Source organism: Netta rufina (genome assembly GCF_964035555.1).
Source record: "Netta rufina genome assembly, chromosome: 5".
Classification (NCBI taxonomy): Eukaryota; Metazoa; Chordata; class Aves; order Anseriformes; family Anatidae; genus Netta; species Netta rufina.
The window spans coordinates 31,601,870-31,619,820 of record NC_140128.1 but is presented as its reverse complement, the minus strand read 5'-3'; the positions used below and the strand labels follow the sequence as shown (position 1 = coordinate 31,619,820).

General features: G+C 40.7%; 1 protein-coding gene across 1 annotated transcript; it reads right to left on the bottom strand.

The window, feature by feature from the left end:
• Positions 1-174: 174 nt before the first annotated feature.
• On the bottom strand, positions 175-17,513 carry LOC311209784 (cytosolic phospholipase A2 epsilon-like; the record flags this gene model as incomplete). The annotated part of the gene is made up of 21 exons (XM_084287308.1): positions 175-383; positions 929-1,115; positions 1,492-1,658; positions 2,160-2,351; positions 2,994-3,101; positions 3,881-4,018; positions 4,400-4,514; positions 5,201-5,423; positions 5,848-5,984; positions 6,732-6,867; positions 7,133-7,170; positions 8,187-8,273; positions 8,416-8,583; positions 8,768-8,839; positions 9,251-9,293; positions 9,994-10,034; positions 12,299-12,430; positions 12,820-12,956; positions 14,513-14,585; positions 16,760-16,840; positions 17,487-17,513. 21 exons carry the CDS (start codon positions 17,511-17,513, stop codon positions 175-177), a joined length of 2,511 nt encoding a protein of 836 aa, XP_084143434.1.
• Positions 17,514-17,951: the final 438 nt, after the last annotated feature.

The window sequence follows — 17,951 nt, the reverse complement described above, 5'->3', positions numbered from 1 at the left end:
CATAGCTCAATTGCAATGAATTGTTGCTGTGAAATTCTTTGGGAAATAAAGTGTCTCTTCAGTCTCCTCTTCATCTGAGCAGGAATCCCTTGAAGCCTGCTGGTCAATTGTAAGGGAGTCTCAGTCTCTCAGGGGGTCACAACGGAGTACAAAAGCATCATCTCTTTTCTGCCATTATTTCCTCTTCTGTCTTTTCCTTTCCACTGCTGTGTGCAAGGCCTGCATAATGAGGTCCTCATTATTCAGGATGTTGTATTCACCCAGCTGAACCAGACGGTCATATGCCTTCTCAGTATATGTGACTGAATATGTTGAATAAGGGGAACAGCGGCCATAGATATCAACTTTGCCATCTTCCATCTCTGACTCAGAGCGCTTCTGACCTAAGAGAAAGAGGTGACAAATCACTGGTGACAGATGGGAATTACACTGGTCATAAGCAAGTAAGCTCACAACAGAACAGGGAAAGGAGATACCCCATCACAGAATGAGTTCATAATAGAAATTGTTCTTGTGTGAATGTTGGTTTGTTTGTTTAAACTAATAATTCTTTTTCAAACTGCCAGCTCAATCCCTGGCTCAAGTGGATATTATCTGCTTCATATGATGATGGCAGAAAAATGGTAATTATTACTCTTATATGGGTCTATACTGCAGTTGTGAGCTGTCTCTCTGTTCATGTAGATATATCAATATGACCTGCAAACTAACCAGCTTGGGGATTGAAATAGTGCAGCCAAGGCAGTAAATCTGCCTTGGGTTAAAAAAAAAAAAAAAAAAAAGTAACCTTAAGCAACAGAGAGGTTTGATTTATTGAAATGAGTCAACTGTGAAGTTTAGGAGTTGGAATATTAAATATACTCCCTTAATAGACTGACCATAAACTTTTTTTTTTTTTTTTTTTTTTTAAACATGCTTGATTCCTTACCTGGTGCTTTGTATTTTTGGAAGGTATCATTAATTAGTGGAAAAAATAACAGTACTGGTGCTCCCGGAGTCTCAGTGCCTTCAAAGAGGTAACATTCCTTCAGGTTTTTCCTGTCTTCTTCACTCAAGTCCACCTTTGGAAATAGGATGCCCTGTTCTGAACAGTACTTGCAGGTCTGGTCCAGAGCCTGGATCAATGAACAGAGCAATACCAAGACTTAAAGAAGAAGAAAGACTCAGAATTTCTTTGGAGTCCAGTACCAAAGCGGACATTTTCCAAGCTTGTTGTGAGAGAGCTCTAAAACCCCCATGGCAAAGCACTGTAAAAGCAGAGAGAAGGTATTTGTTTTCCCCGAGTTCTTAGCACAGAACAGTCATATTGTACAGGAAAAACAAATGAGAATATGTACAACCTATAAATGTAGCATTGCATTGCAGAATTAAGCTAAAAGTACTAGTGGTTAAGACTTCCAGTAGAAGCAATATAGAAAGCATCTAAGTGTTAAAAGATTCTAGATATGCAGTAGTTGAAGAAGAAATAGAGACTGCTTCAGTTTATCTCACCAGTATCTGTGATCCTGCACTGTAATTTAAATGCAGAATGACGTCCACCTTTCTCTCTGGTTTTAGAAGTGGCATGACGCTTGTATTGATGAAAAATCCTGTATCTACTAGAGACAAGTATTCTTCTGATTGTGTCAGCTGGTTGGGAAATGTGTCTAACACCGTATCTAAAAAGAAATATATATATGATTGTAAGTGCAATTGGTCAAAACTGGTTAACCAGTTTTCTGCTCTTAGACCACAGCTGCAGAGCCCTAACTGGTGACTGTCTTCTGGGAAGGGGGATTTGTCATATCCCTTCTCTTCTGCTTTCCCAACCCCAGCCACATGCAGCGATGGACCTGCATTAGCAACATTAAATGGAGGTGTTTCTTTTGCCTACCACCAAGTGTGTCATGTCTTCAACCAGAGGAAGCAAGGACCACCATCAGATCCTGGTGTCCCAACCTCACAAGGTGTGTGCTGCTGGCATTCTTGGCGTGGAGCTCAGCTGTACCAAGCTATATCCCAGTGTGCCACAACTGACTGATTTAATAGCGATTCTGCCCAAACATGGTCTCTAGCCATGAAGAATGGGTTTAATATGAAATCTGTCTTCATTTTGTTTTCTTTGTTAATTCTCTTCTCGGGCACACAGGTCCTCCCCTGCTTTTCTTAGCTGTCTTCACCTTTCCATCTGCGGAAATGCTTGTTCTCCAGGTAGTCATTATGCATCTGAAAGCCCTTCAGAAAGTTGTGCTCCTGGGCAACAGAGAAGCGGTCAGTGAGAGCGTCTCGGATAACGCTGCTGAGGGGGCCAGCAGGGGTGAATAGGCGAGTCTTCAGCTCGTGGGGCTTCAGCGGTAGAAGAGGTTCTTCCTCTGCACAGTGAGAGATGGTTAAATTTTACCTGCCTAGAGCAAGGTAACCCTCCAAAATATCAAAAATAAGGAATAAAAATAAGTGTTTTCTTTACTTAAAAAGCCTGGGATGAAGAGATTTGATGAGCACAAATGACAAAGTAGAAAAAGAAAATGAAATGCTACTCTTGCCAGCAAATATCATTTCCTTACACAGTCCAGATTTGGACATGAAACAAGACCCAGCATCAATAAAAATCTGTATCAGACATTCTCATGGAACAGACTGAAGGCAGGCTTTGGAAAAGGATAACTGTTGTACTTGTTTGCATTACAGTAGCTCCTGCTTAAGGTAGTCAACATCCTTTTGCTTTATTAATAATCTACAGATCAGTCTCATTAATCCCAAACATTTTACTCTTCTGCCAAATCAGTGTTTAGCCCTCAATAAATACATACACAGGACTGAAGATTTTTTCTTTATGCTTCACCATATGAGACTTTGAAAATGATTCCTTCAGAAAGGCAATGTGACCTTTGAAGAAACACTTCAAAAAATGCCAAATATACAGTGTATGTTTCACGTAGCAGATGGGTACGACAGTTTATCTAACATTAAATCTAACACTAAATACACAGTAGGGAAGAAGTATGATAACTAACCTATATTGTCCATTTTGTCCTGGGTCCACCTGTGCCAGAAATCCTCTGATGAGTGGGACAAATTCCAGATGTATAACACATTCAATGAAAATAAACTACTCCATATGCCTGTAAAAGAAAAGTATTCCAAATCCAGCATTCTCTCATCATGAATCTCAAAGCTGTTATCATGAGATAAAATTCACAAGGTTTATGCTTTTCTTTTGCTTGTTTTAAATAAATGCTGCATCATTTTAACTTGTCTGTTGTTTTTTAAGCCTTATTTTGGTATGCAAGTTTTGTCTTATGAACCTATTTTAATGGATGGTGACATTTTTATGAATTCACGTGACTTAAGGAAAATGTATGCATTAGGCTAAAATAGTATAGTTTCTCCCTCACCCGAAGTCAAGTGGCCAGTCAAAGAGAAGACTGCATTTGAGCCACTGTGTGGCCAAGGTAGGCTCTCTGGAGTGAGTGTGACCTAGCATGCTCAAACACATCATGATGCAGTGAAGAACCTGCATGAAGACTCATGTAGACTGACAATAGGAAGCACACAAGTTACTGACTACCTGTGAAACAGGCAAGAGGCAACATGCTTGGAGCTGCTCTGGAGGTCACCTTTTTGTAGTGGATTCCCAGGGACCTGGATTTTATTATTGGACTGGAAGCAGTACTATATTGTTACTGAAAACTAGCTTTAAAAAAAGAAAATTTGTCTGTCATTCAAAATTTTCTTTTTTACAATAAAATGAATCCACTATACTAAGAATTAATTCCTAATGAGATATTTATTATCTCCAGTGAAACTACATTCCTGTCATGCACCTGATGTCTATTTTACTGCTTAGTTTACATAGCTCACAACTAAAAAAGAAAATAAAATAAAAAAATCAGAAGCTTACCCTCTAAGAAGCAGATCCGGGATTCAGGGAGCTTCTTCATTAACCGACCCATGAAGAACTCACTGCCAAAATCCTCAGAGCGAACAAAAACTCCATATTTTTGCAATCCTACCTCATAAGGGGTGAACTCTACCCATTCTGTGAAAAGGAATGCAAAGAAGAAAACAACGATTTATTACAGCCCCTTAACTGTGGATAAGAAAGTTGTCAACATGGGAATGAAAGGATGTAAAAATGAAAATAATTTCTACAGTTCATTCTAATATTTCAGACAAAGAGCAAGGAGTTATAAGCATGATGACAATGAAAACCAGTGCACATGAAAAGTCTTTGGAATATTTTTGACTCTGTTGTGTGGAAGGTCAAACTACCTTACCACAAGGACATTATGCCAATATATACCAGAAGAAGTTCTGCTCTTTAACAGAAAAGGTTTTTTTTAGTCTACCTAAAGAGACTGTCCCTGGATTGACCAGTTTAAATATAAAGACAAATGGCTCTCAGAAATCTCATAATTACCTTTGAAATCCAGAGTGCTATAGTTGTTCTTGACATTGACTGCAGTATAGATAGGCAAAGGGTTCTGACCACGATCAATGGCCCGTTGCTGATCAGAGAGTTTATGGTTGTCCTTCTGTGATTCCAGAAATACGGTTATATTGAGACAAAAAATAGCAGAAGGATGTTTTCTCTGGATCTAAACTTGTAGAGCAATAAAAGTCCTGCCTCTAATATATTACATGTGCTGGAGTTAAATTCTGAGATGTTCTGTATTTTCCAAAATTCCTGAGAGCACTGTTACTGTTTAACTGCAGGCCCTGGGATGACAGATTATTTGATGACCATTAGGATGAAAGTGGAAGGAAATGCTCAAGAGCAGAAACCAATACTCAAGGTATAAAGCAGCTTAATGTGTTATGCTGCAAGTTTATGTAAGACTTCTCACACATATTTCAAAAGTTTGCACGTCCATTTGTTAATACCTTTCATGGGCATTAAGATACTGTCTGTAATTTTGCTATTTCTAAACAAAATATTTACAAGAATATGCCAACAAATCTTAATGTATTTTTTTCAAAATGTTAATTTTGCAGTTCTCTCAGAAAAAGATATTCAAAATCTCAAAGCAAGAATGCTGTTTTCCACTGTGGATGGATAGCTAAAAGAGTGCCACCAAATGTTTTGAAACTATCTGGGTGCTTGCATACACGCAATCTTGTAACAAATGACTTTTCTGAGAACAAAGAAAACATCATCTCTAGAAATTAATTTTCAGAAAAATGTAAGCCAATGTAAACTCTGCTTTATGACATACTGTACCCCATCATGCAACAAAGATTCCAGGACAAGCCCCCAGAGATCTATAAAAGACGTTTTGCGGCCCTCTCTTTTCCGTTGGCACAGCTGCTTTTTGTAATACTTCAAGTACTCCAAAGAAAGGGAATTTATTTTGCATTTTGTCATATGTTTTCGAGCCTCGCTTATTTGCTTATCAAGATCCTTTTGTGACCAGTCAGCATCTCTGTACAAGTTTGACATGGTCCTAGGAAAAGGAAATATACATTGGAGAGGAAAAAACAAACAAACAAGGTTTGATTAAGCAATAATACATTTCATGCTTCTATTTTAAGTTCTTTTTAATATTATTTTAAGCAAAGTCTTCTACTCTTCAGTTGTGTGCTCCCCAAGAAATTATTGCTATCTCTTTTAAAAGTCACAATCACTATCTCTGACAAAATGTCTTGAGCAATTTTCCATAAGTTGTTTTTAGAAAAACACTGATTTTCAAGCTGTTGTAAATTACGTGACTTTCCCCCATGAAAAGATTTTAATCTGTCATTGGAAGAACAAAAAACAGGACAACTGAGCAGGTATCATATGTGGACCACCACTGTCAGCCCTGGCCTACTTCAGTGCATCAGTGTCTAGAGGAAGAAGGCCATGAAGAGCTGCCCAGTCCTACCTACCAAGTTGTACCAGACAAGCCAGTTAGGTATGTGGCACAGTCCAGGACATGAAGTTTCTTGAGCCCCCGCAGACTGCCGTACAGTGCGGTCAAAGATCTCATCCCTCCTCCTGTAGTCATGATGGCCACCACTGGGGTCTGAGCAACACATGAACAGAAAAGGCTGGTGTCAGGCAGCGGGCTGCAGCCAGACCAGAAGCTGCATGCCCTGCCCTCAGCAGAGACCTCCTGTTATGGACAGCCTGATGCCACCACAAGCACCCAGTCACAAACAGCCTTCTAACTGATTTCTACTGAAACATAAAATACCATTTATTTTATAAAGGATGACAGGAATAAAAATAATGACATTTTTCTACTCAGATAAGTGACACTTGTCTCTAATGCATTTAACGCTTGCTTGGTATAAAACAAAACAAAATGCATCCATTCAAAACAAAAGTCACAAAAGAGAGAAAGCATCAGTTGTAAAATCGGGAATTAAAAAGAAATCTCACAGGCCAAAGAGGTTGATGGGAAATTTCAAGCATAGGCTGATGGTAAATTTTAAGCTAGAAATTGCAACTCATTGTCAAGGAAAACAGCACTGGAAGAAAAAGCAACACACCTGGACTGGAACAGTGACATAGCAAAGGAGAAAATCAGAGTACACCGAAGTAAGGTGCATTATTTGGACCCTTCACTGCCATGGCAGTGAGAAGCAACCAGGAGAGGAGAGTGCAGATTTTTCAACTTATCCAGGTTAGGTCTGATGCAGAAAAAAACAGCTTTGACCCTTGGTGCCTCTGAGCTACCCAAGCTACTAATATAATGAATATTCAATATCAAACTAGGTGTTCCACTGCAAGGCATTCATTAGATGTTTTGAATGTTCACCACACAGACCTCATGGTCCAGCAAATCCTGTTCCAGATGCAGGACCTTCTTCAGAGCAGCAGCAACACACTTCTGCCTTTTGAATAGAAACTCTTTCTCCTGCACGCAGAGGTCAAACCCTAAACGCACATCAAGGTGGTCTGGGCTGGAGCAGAGATCAGGAAAAAAGCATATTGAATTTTATTACTGGCAGACAATCTCATAATCTCTAATACAAATAAATCTACTAAGTTTACAAAGTACTGCATTTACAGGAAGATTCTTTCCTACACTCAAATAGGTACTCCGTGCCATGTGAAACAATTGAAAGAGGAACTGGTAAATTCCCAAATTTCCAGGCAGCTATTTCAAAAAATAAAATAAAATCCAACAGATAAATTCAGAGAAGCCTGCTGTCCGAAGTCTCTTACCAGTCTTCTGTCTTCGCATGTAAATCAAATCCTTTATCCTGGAAAGCAAGAATGCAAACAATGTAAGCGTAATAACCTGCTTTAGCACTCCTCCCTGCTGCCTCAAAAAGAGTTTTATCTTGTGCTGTCCTAGCAATGCAGCTACAAATCAAGTTCTGCTGAATAATTCAGCAGGCTATATGAATTTACTGCAATGGTTTATTGTCAGGGATTTTCTTCAGTAGTTCCCAATATTTTGTAGTGAATGTAACATCTGAGGCCAACTGCTGTTTACAGAGGAAGGTAATGATAATTTGCACCTTACAGCCCCCTGCCAACATTACTTCTGGGCTATCAAGAGCCAAACAGTCAGGTTACAGCCCCACTACAGTTTTACACAGCAGCATTTATTCCTCTTTTTCTGCAGTTTATACCCTACAAAAGCTGTGTTCCTTTGATTCTAAATGGATTTTCTATAAGTATGGATCTAAAACTGCTTTGCAAAGCACAGTCAGCATGAGCAAGAGACTGTCACTACCTCTGTTAGTTCAGGTACCCCACACGTGTGAGAAGAGGAAAAGCAAATTATCCAAATTTAGCACAAAGGTCATGATGGAGTAACAACATCCTATGTATTCCCACATCCATTCAAAGAGAACAAGACACAGTCTGGCATTATTACCCAAAGACCCACCAGTACTCAATTGTGGCATTGTTTTTCGCATGCTTTCATCCTTAAAAATACCCTGGTTATCACCAGAGAATTTCAAAATGATCAAATGGGTCAGGAGCTCCCAGTTTCCTCAGGTAGAAACTGAGGCCTGTGCTCTGCAGACCTTGCTTGCCTGATTCCCATTACCCACACCAGTGCTAAGAGGGTGGGACTCCCAGCCCCATGCAGAGTCACCAGGCTGTCCTGCAGTGAGATCAGTCTTCCCAATGGCAGGGAGATGCACTGGCAAGGACAGGGAAGAGCTGGAAGAGACCCCTGCAGGTGGAGCTCCAAGGGACTGTTCACTGGGGATTCAGACTTCCAGGCTTGGGCTCCTCAACCCTCAAACAAGCAGGCACTCACCTCTGCTAAGATCATGCTTTTTCCACTTGGAAGGGAATGAAGTTCCATGTTTGGAGAGCCTGAGTTTGTACCACACAAATGAGAGTGCTGAAAAGATATAAATACATTCAGGTTTATAATATAAAGCAATGTTATTCTCTATACACAGAAGCAAATGAATGTTACTATTTATGGCACATGTTATTCTACATGCCACTGCTATGCTTTATGAAGTCCAGTAATAACATACGTAGGAGGGAGGTGGTTTCTTCCCTGGTAGTGTAACATCCAGCATTGGCTGCTTGTATTTGGCATAGTGGAATTTGGCAGGATAGGGGGAGCCAAAGACCAGATCAGGTCCCAGCCTAATGCCTTGGGTGCCCTCGTATGAGCCTTGCACCTTGAAGGAGAATTCTTTCTCTAGAGAAGTGACACAGAAACAGACATAACAGTTTTGTTATCAAAACCAGTAACAGAAATCCTTACAACACCTAACGCAAGACTGTTCTTGTTTTGATTTGATTTTTTCAGTCTTACAATAAGCCATTTGCCTTCATAACATTAGCATGTCATGATTTAAAAACAGCTGATGGAGAAGTAACCTCACTTGATTTCCTCGCACTTTTCTTCTTCTTCTCAGTCACCTGAACTTCCAAGCAGCAGACTTTGCGAGACTGTAAGAAATATGAGCAACAAAATACTTCACCGACAGGGAATCTTCCAGTTTGAGATTCTGCTTTCCAGTTCAAGCTCATACTGATGATGATATAAATGATACATAGACAGTGCACTGTATCCCAAATAAAACTTTTTCTAAACCACAACCTTGATTTCAAATGCTGGCTGGAATAGCAATCTCTGAGAAATCAGATATAGGGCAAGGCTGGCAGTGGTGGTGTGGAGGAACAGGGCTTGCAGAAGGGAGAAGGTAAGGAGATGTACCATGAGGCAGATGACAATGAGGGAAATCACCACCTTTCAGCACCAGCTTTGTTATGTCAAAGGGTACGGTGGCCTGATGACTGTGAGTCAAGTGAAACAAGTGTGGCAACAGGACAAGAAAGATGATGAAACATGACACTCACCACTAGTACTCCATTAGTAATGATGGTTTCAGGAGGGCCTGAACTAGGAAACAGAAAGAAAAACACATTTTTAATAACTCAGTATAATTACAGTTTAATTTATGAGCCACACCCTTCTTCTCATTTTCTTCTTTCTTATTTTTAGCTCTGTATTGGATCTGAAAGAAAAAAATCCGGGAGACTTGTGACACGAGTTTCCTCACTGTGCCGTCAATGCACAGTTATTGTACCAGCTAGTCCAGTCCTGGGGCTGAGCAAAAAAAAAAAAGGTACTGCAGGGCCATACTGTGCGATGAGTTTATGCTAAGCCCCAAGATGAGACTGCAGATAGTTTTGCTGAATCCTGTTTTTAAAGAATTGCAATTTGTCTGAGATCAAAAATCCACTGATTATTCCATGTTCTGTTATGCTTTGAATAGAGGCAAATCTCCCTACAAATCTCAACAGAAGCACATTACAGAACAGCAGTCCCAGTATTCTGCTCTTAAATAGTATTCATTGAAGTAGGCAAAGAAAAGATTTTAGAGTACTCTCCCTGCCTGCCTGAAGTTCATGGAAGGTCACCTGGCATGCACCAGTTCATCAGCTCATACCACAGATTCCATGGGAAATCTTGTTAGTCATCAGCATCATCAAGGAATGATGCACTCTGGGCAATTATGCTAGATTATTCCATGCCTTGGAATTGCTCTTTCCTTTTGCTACAGATTATGCAGATTATGTTGCAGTTCATGTTTACTCACATGTTATCCAATGCAAATCCCACCTCTAGTTCCTCTTTCCTCTGGAAAATAAAGAAAGGAAAAAGCATTTGGCACTGGTCTACTGGCACTTCTCATAATACAAGTCTCATAATGTAGGTAAATACATTGTTCATGACTAGCAGAGCATTTAAAAAACGGGCATATGCCGCCTCTGGCCTGTCTTGAGCCTCAAGATTCTTTATGGCTGCTGTCTCTCACCAAATCTGCCAGCAGGGAGAAAGAGGGTTTGCTAAGGTGAGCAGCCAAACCCTTCTGGTGAAAGAAGAGAAAATAGAGACATGCAAAGCAGCTGTGGAAGAGGGCAACCACTTTGGTAATACGTTAAGGGCACTGGGGCAAAGGTAAGTCTAACATTAAGGTTTCCTTTGTGGGTGGGAGAGAAAGGCATAATTCCTCAGTAGAAGGTGGCACTGAAGAAAGGAAAGCATAAGTGGGGACAGAAGGAATGACCAACAGAGAAACAAGATCATGCTGTAGGTTACTTATCTGCTCAAAGAGGGCAAGAATACTTACTACACTGAAGGCATCAAAAAGTTCTTAATATAGTGTGGTAGTTTTTCCCTGCTGGACAGCTAAACTCCACCACAACTGCTCTGTGGTTTCATTATATATAGGGAAAAAATGTTATGAAGGCCTGAAGATCATGATTTCTAACTATTGTAGCTGTGCAAGTGCAGTAATGAAAGGTTTGGATATGGCACCTGTAATCACATAGACTGTAATGAGCTAGATTATAACCAGCAGAATATTTCTATTTCCATCAAGGGCTAGTGGAAGTCCATGCACTACTCCTCATATTTTGCAAAGAAAGAAACGTTCAAATAAGGCATTTAGAGATAACGAAGTGCAAAGCAGAGTTTGGATGTGTGTAGATAAGATCAACTGGATGATGCATGACAGATGTACAAAAGACTAGGAGGGAAGTGGAAAAGGAGAGGTTCTGGCTGAACACAAAGGGAGACGGGATGCACCTTTTCATCTGTTAACCTCTGGTTGCTCAATCCTGATATTTGGTTACTCAAGTGTGACACTTGCTGGTGTCCCCAGACAACAAAGCCTGCCTGACAAGTGTGATATTCAGTGAAGCTACTGAATTGAGCAAGTTGGGGGTAGTTCACCCTCTGGCCAAAGCAAGTTCAGAAACAGGCCCACTGCAACTGGCAGATGAACAATCAACAGCAGAGACTCACAAAACACTTAATTGGCCTTCCTGGTATCAGACAATACCACTCCCATGGTTAACATGCGGGCTGGCTGGATTTGAAGTGCTGATATCCAAGGTTGCACATATAGGTGCAACAGCTGATGCCTTGCATGTGGATCAGCTTGGTGCAGAGCATGGCACCAGTGATCTCACACAGAGAAAGCATCCATCTTCCTCATGCTTTCCACCCAGGGTATGAGGTGTTCCTCACAGCACAAAACATCCCTTCATGCACAAGGTGCCCAGCAGGGACCCCTACCTAAGAGAGGCAGCAGGGCTTTACTTCATTACACATTAATAACTATTGTTATTTTGATCTCCCTGGGAAACACTGAAAGCACATGAAGATTCTCCACAGAGATGTGCAGTGAATATTCAAATCTCTCAGCACCTCAGCTTTGGTGGTAGAAGTGCTGCTTGCACTGGATCAAGGTCCCAACACCCAGCCTTCTGATAAGATGGGTATCCCCTGCCACCATGCAGTGCATCCTGCCCTTCCAGTGTGTCCTAAGTGGCTGTACAACATTGGCCCCAAGGTTTCAAACACAACTTTCAGAACCTCCCTGGACACTCAGGAGGAACACAGGAACGTTTCTTGTTGCGAAGCTGAGTGACGTGACTTGGACACCTTATTTAAACACCCACGCCACTGCCTGTAATTAGCCACAAGTCTGGTTCAACATTCGGTTCTGATCACAGAGCTATTACTTCTTAATTACTAGGTTAAGTAACAAGTTATGACAAACACATCATGTGACTGTTATTGGTGTGGACACACTCCTGCAGGATCCTCAGTGGGGCTAGGCTCAATAAGGTGGCAATTTTGCAGAGACATTTACAGTTTGTTAGTTTCTGTGGTCAAATACATCTACATCAAACTTCAGTATGCCTACAGATGCAGGAGTGAAGAGGTTTTTCCAAGTCAGAGTGGAAAAACTACTCCCTTTTATGTGACAGGGCAAACCATACACAAGATGGAAAAAAGAAAGACATTGCAAATAACATTTTAGACAGAAAAGCAGACAAAAAAAAATAATAATGCTTTTTTCAACCAATTCCATATCTTTTTTCAGAACTCACCTGCGAATCACACTTGAAGTGCATGAAGACTTGTTCTCCCAGGTAAAGTTTGGCTATATCGAAATACACTGTGAAGAGGTGATCGTCTTGAGTAACTACATCCTTATCATACAGCCCCAGCTCCAGCACATTCTGGGAAGGGAAGCACATTGTAAATATGACAGGAGTCATTTAAAGCAGTGGATCCCTTTTTTATTTGGCTTCTGTGTTGAGTGAGAGGAAGTAAAGAAAGAGAGAAGGAATGGAAGCAGGAAAAGGGGAAATGAACTCCATGCACATGTCTGCCTACAAGGAGGCATGAGGAGAAATTAGACATCTCGAAGGTTATATTCTACCCATGGCTAAATGATACACTTGTCTTTCATGGCATGGAAAAACATCATAAGGGTAAGCTTTATTCTCACATTTTTCTGCATATTTCTTTGCCTCACAGGAAAATTACATATGTCTGCTTTGCAAAAGGATGAAACTTGGCAGCTGTTCCCTAGATCACAGTTAACAGTGAAGTCCCAGCTCAGTACCTTGACCTGACTCTGGATTCTGAAGTAGAAGGTTTCATTCCAAACTGGATCTTTGCAATTCTGGATGGTTTTTGTCTGAATTTTCTCAGTTGAGGCAGTTGGCAACCACAGGCTCACGTAGCAATCAGTCTGGCTTACTGTACGGAAAAAAACACAAACACATCCAAAGTCATAATTTGCTCTAGATGAATAAATGACTTGAACATGAAGTTTTGCTTTCAAAGAGAGACACTGTGATACATGATGTCATATTTGTCCAACACAAATGTTATGATTTAGGTAATAAGGATGGAGAAAAAAAGATGTGGAAAGGGACATCATTATTCTCATTAATAAATGTAATTAAAATATAATAAATGCATTAAACCAAAGGTTTTTCTCCTTCTATGTCAGTCAGATTAGCCCACTATTAAAAAAAAAAAAAAAAAAAAAAAAGAGTCTGTGGCACCCCATGCCATCACATGGGCTGCCAGTTTGCTTATCTTTCAAATCTGGGAGCCAGTTTTAGCTCTTGCAAAAGGGACAGTTCTGGTGGAACCAGAGAGCTGGACTGTGGAGCGGGGATCCAGAGAACAAATGAACACTGAGGTTTCTCTTGAATTTTAGCACTGCAGAAATGCAGAAGAACAGACTTCAGACACAAGTACTTGCCTTGAGAGAAGCTAAATTGCACTGTCTGTTTATTAACATATACAAGTTGCTACTCAGCAACACCACAGTGACTTTGTCAGCAGGTTTGGAAGTAAATTAGATGTGATATTAGTGATGTAGGGTACTTGTGTCAAGTGCCAGATTTGTTGTAATTAGTAACAAATTGCAAGGTCAAAGCTGTAGTATTATCATGTTACCAGATGAGAATTGTGTAGCAAGTGAGAAATACATCCCAATATATTAACCAACATGGCCGAAGGACGCTTGGACAAATGAATAGGAAGGAGGGTAAAATGAACTATGAAGAGTTTATAGCAGAGGGTAGTTTTCCAAGCCTTTCATCCAAGTAGTAATTTAGGACAACCATATCACCCCGTGCCCGGAAGGGTTAAGAAAACAAAGTGATTGCTTGTATTTAAGCCAGACAGAACTTAAAAAAAAAAAAAAAAAAAAAAAAAAAAGCTTCTTGATTTTTGCTTAAGTAAAGCTATAACCTTCTATTACATTTCAGCTGCAGGCCATCAGAATTGAACCTAGAAATAGTAACAACACCTAACAGTGTTTAATCTGCAAAAGCTGGTACTCAGGGAATCAGGGTGTGGTACTTTGGATTAGCTGCCGTTTAGAAGCTTTAAGTACGGGCTAACTTTGAGATAATACTACTCCACTCTCAGTGCTTGTTCCGTTATACCAATCGGTTTGTGTCTTTCGTTTGATGAATATTCTCCAGAGGAAAACATATGAGATCATTCTGCATTTTTTGCTTCTAACAGAGTAGCTGCTTTCCCTGTTCCCTTTAGGGATGCACAGAAATATGTGCACTAGGTCCAGCTGTGACCTTATACAGTCATCTCTGCACAGAATGGGGTGAATGCAAAGAAGAGAAACACACTGTGTTCATTGCTGGCACAAGCATGCCAGTGGGAGACTTTTCCCATCCAAGAAAAAACCTAGAAAGCCCTTTTTCTTGGAGCAGGACTATCTTGTACTCCATGAAAAGTAGGAGGCACTGTAAAGAGCACTACAAATACTTAATACTTACAGACATCTGCCTGGTGGATATTTCTTGCTCTTATGATTCTTATAGTCAGTAAGTAACATGGAGATGATTCTGTCTGCAAGAAAAATATAAAACCACACACAAAATACTAGCGTGAATCCTAAAGGAAAACAGCATATTTATGAGTTAGAAATGATCAAAGGAGACAAACACCCAAATCATAAACAACTTACTTGAATTTTCTGGGTAATTTAGAAATGGTCAGCACATTGTTTTTTCTAGTATTATCTAAATCATATACTAGGCTGAAAGGTTTCTCTTCTGTTATAGCATAGGATGCAGATTTAAATAATTATAGGGAATTCCTCTGCTTTCTAACTAAAATCCAGCTACACAAAGTGGTATGATTTAGATTCATTTTGGGAGATATTTTGAATTTCAAAGGTAGAAAATGAAAAGCTGCTTTGGGCTTTTTGCAAGTGATAAAATTATCATTGTGGGAATCAGCTCCCATCCAGCTATTACACAAATTTGGACTCCTAGGCTACAGAATATGATTTTCTCATATTCCTGCTCTTTAAACATACAGTACTCCCAGTACCGTATCAGTATTCATAGGCTTGATGGAATATATGCCCATGTGGTGTCTCCCATAATGTTTAGCCCCAACTGCAGCTAGAGCTAACAAATATATGTTGTCCATACTGGGAGCAATTAACAAATAGATTAGTGAAGAATAAGGTAAATGTAACCTTAATGTAACCAAAGCACTCAGTCCCAGGAAAAGCCACAACAGCACTGGTGCTGTTCAGCTGCATTGCCATTGGCTGTGTGCACAAATCAAGGAGGTCAAACCCCAGCTGAGGATCCAAAGAGCAGCTCTGGATACAACCATCCACTTGCATTCATGTCTAAAACCTAATTCCAAAGCTACAGAAATGAGGGAGCTACAGGTGGAAAAGGTTCATAACATAGCCAAAATGTACAGTAATTGCAGAAAGTTGAGGGTGCTGTGAAAGCCCTTGATGCTCAGTGAGGACAGAGCAAAGGTGACAGAAAGCGAAAGCAGATATTGAAGAATACGTCCTGTACTATCTGTAGTTTTCTGCTTAGTCGGTTTTTACTTTACTTTAAAGCCTTCTTTGCAGATTTATAAGAATTGCTGACCTAGTTTTTGCTATATAAAGCTACTTTACAAAGCTGCCTGTCAGCTGTTGAAAAGCAGGCAAGTGTGGGTTACAACTGCAAAGTGGGGAGCACAGAGCCCCTCAGGGGAACTGGGCTGCCAGGGATGCCAGGCAAGGGGCTGCAGTCTGGAATGAGGAAGAAGAGTGAGGAAGGGTCAGTGCTAGCAGCCAGTGGCTGGCTTTGGAGAAGACATTCTCCTGGAAAGGCTCAACTGTTCAAGGAACTGGGTTCCCTGGAGTGACCCTTGTGGCCTGTGCTGATACAAAAGCAGCAGAGAGGGAGTACAGATTGAGCCAAGTGTTCGGGCATGTGACACCCTGCCATAACCAGCGAAGCTTGGCTTAGGCACAACAGAGGTATAAATCATGAATAGATGAAAACTCCATTGGCAGCTGAAAGGATTGGTTGTTCCTTAAACTGTAAGCACAACACTCACTGCTCTGCATCTTAACTCAGCTCTGTTCCTAATTATTACTCTAATAACTATTATTCCTTAGGCACTGTTCCTAATTATCATTAAATGGAGTAAACTAGAGAGGAAAATCACAAAAATCTATTTAAACACATCTGGTCCTATGGTTTCTAAGAGCAAAGGTTTCACATAACATGCTTAGCTGGGATTTATTTATTTTTATTTTTTTCTTTTTTTTTTAGATGCCAGAAGTGAGATTAATCCAGGAAATCAGGTGTTGAAAAGCCTCTTCAGGATTGTGACATGCTCTTTGTGGGAGTAAGTGGTTTGATTTTACAGTTATTGCTACCTACTCTGGCAGTAAATTTGTCCTTATGCTTTGGCAAGACATATGGAGCAGAAAGCCTAATCAAATCCATCCTTGTAAAATTATTTATCTTATCCAAACAGGATTAATTTTCCCTTTGCCAAGGATAGAAAACAACAGCAGGACTTGAACGTGAAGCAAGACTGTGTAAGCAAAGTGATAAAACGATAAGCTGGATGGTGTTTTGTGGAGGCAGCTGGATGGGTTATGAGACCTAATTAGACTGCTCAGCAGACACTGAAACCTATCTCTTCTCACCCGGGCTCCACCCAGCAGAACAGTCTCTTCTACAGTTTTCTTTTAAAATTCTCCTTTATGGTACCTTTGTAGCCAAAGTCCACTGCTCCACATCAGGATTCAGCCGCATAATTCCTTCTAGCACACCAGTTTGGGTGATCAGCTCCTGCAACAAGAAGGGCCAACGTTACCCCTGGAAAAACCATCCTGTCTCTTATCAGCAATCCTCATTAGGAATTCACAACTGCAGAGCAATGAAGGGGAGCCCACGGTTGGTGCTGCCCACGGGCCCTCAGCAGGTAAAGATCTTTCCAGCTGTGCCCAGCACCGCTGCCCGCACTGTGCTTGCCCCACCAAGGCTGGGCAGGGGCGTAGCAGCCAAGCAAGGTCCACCCTTTGCGTGACACACCGGCAGGGATGACTGCTCCTAGCTCTGGCTGTTAAAGGAACAGCAAACCTGCCTCTAGTAACACACCCTGTAATTAATTCTTCACCTTAAAGTGCATCCCTATGCTACTCAATACTTTTTTCTAAGGTTGCATATGGCACGTTTCTGAAATGAAGAAAACCCCAACATATACAAAATACTCCTTTAGTAATCAAACTTTTATTCCCCAAGCAGTTTCCCTTTCCTTCCATGGCTTGCTCTCATTTTTAATTTCCATAATGATTTCTTGAAGCACTGACTTTCTTATTCCTGTGCAGAGTCACTTACAGTCATTAATAGGTCAAGAAAGCAGTCCCATCTGTACACGATATGCAGCATAACCTGCTGAAGTCCCAGATGCCTCGTTTTCTCTCACCCTTCTTACCTGAGACAAAACACCACCTGGCTCCATTGTGGCTGCTGTTACATACATGTCCAGCGTTATCTCTGGCAATGCAACTTCACATCTCCCAGCTTCCAGAGGCACCAATAGTTTAAATGTCTCAAATGCAGGTGAGCAACTATTTTATAAACTGACTCAGAGCCCCACCTCTGCCTGATTTCTTAAACCCAGGTATTCCCCTCCCATTTTCTTATGCTAGGAAACTGAACTTGTGGTAGTATAAATAAAATTTAAAAAAACTTCTCTCTGTACAATGGCTGGAAGTATGCTGTTTGAGTGACTTTGCCCAACACTGGCCAAGGGGCCAACAATGCCCTTTCACCTGAGCAGTGAACTTTCCACTTAACAAAGCCCCAGTAAGATGCAGAAACAGTACATAACCTAAATGCAGTTAATCTGTTATAGTAAGTAGACAGGATACAACAGCTAATAAGAGGAAGAAAAAAA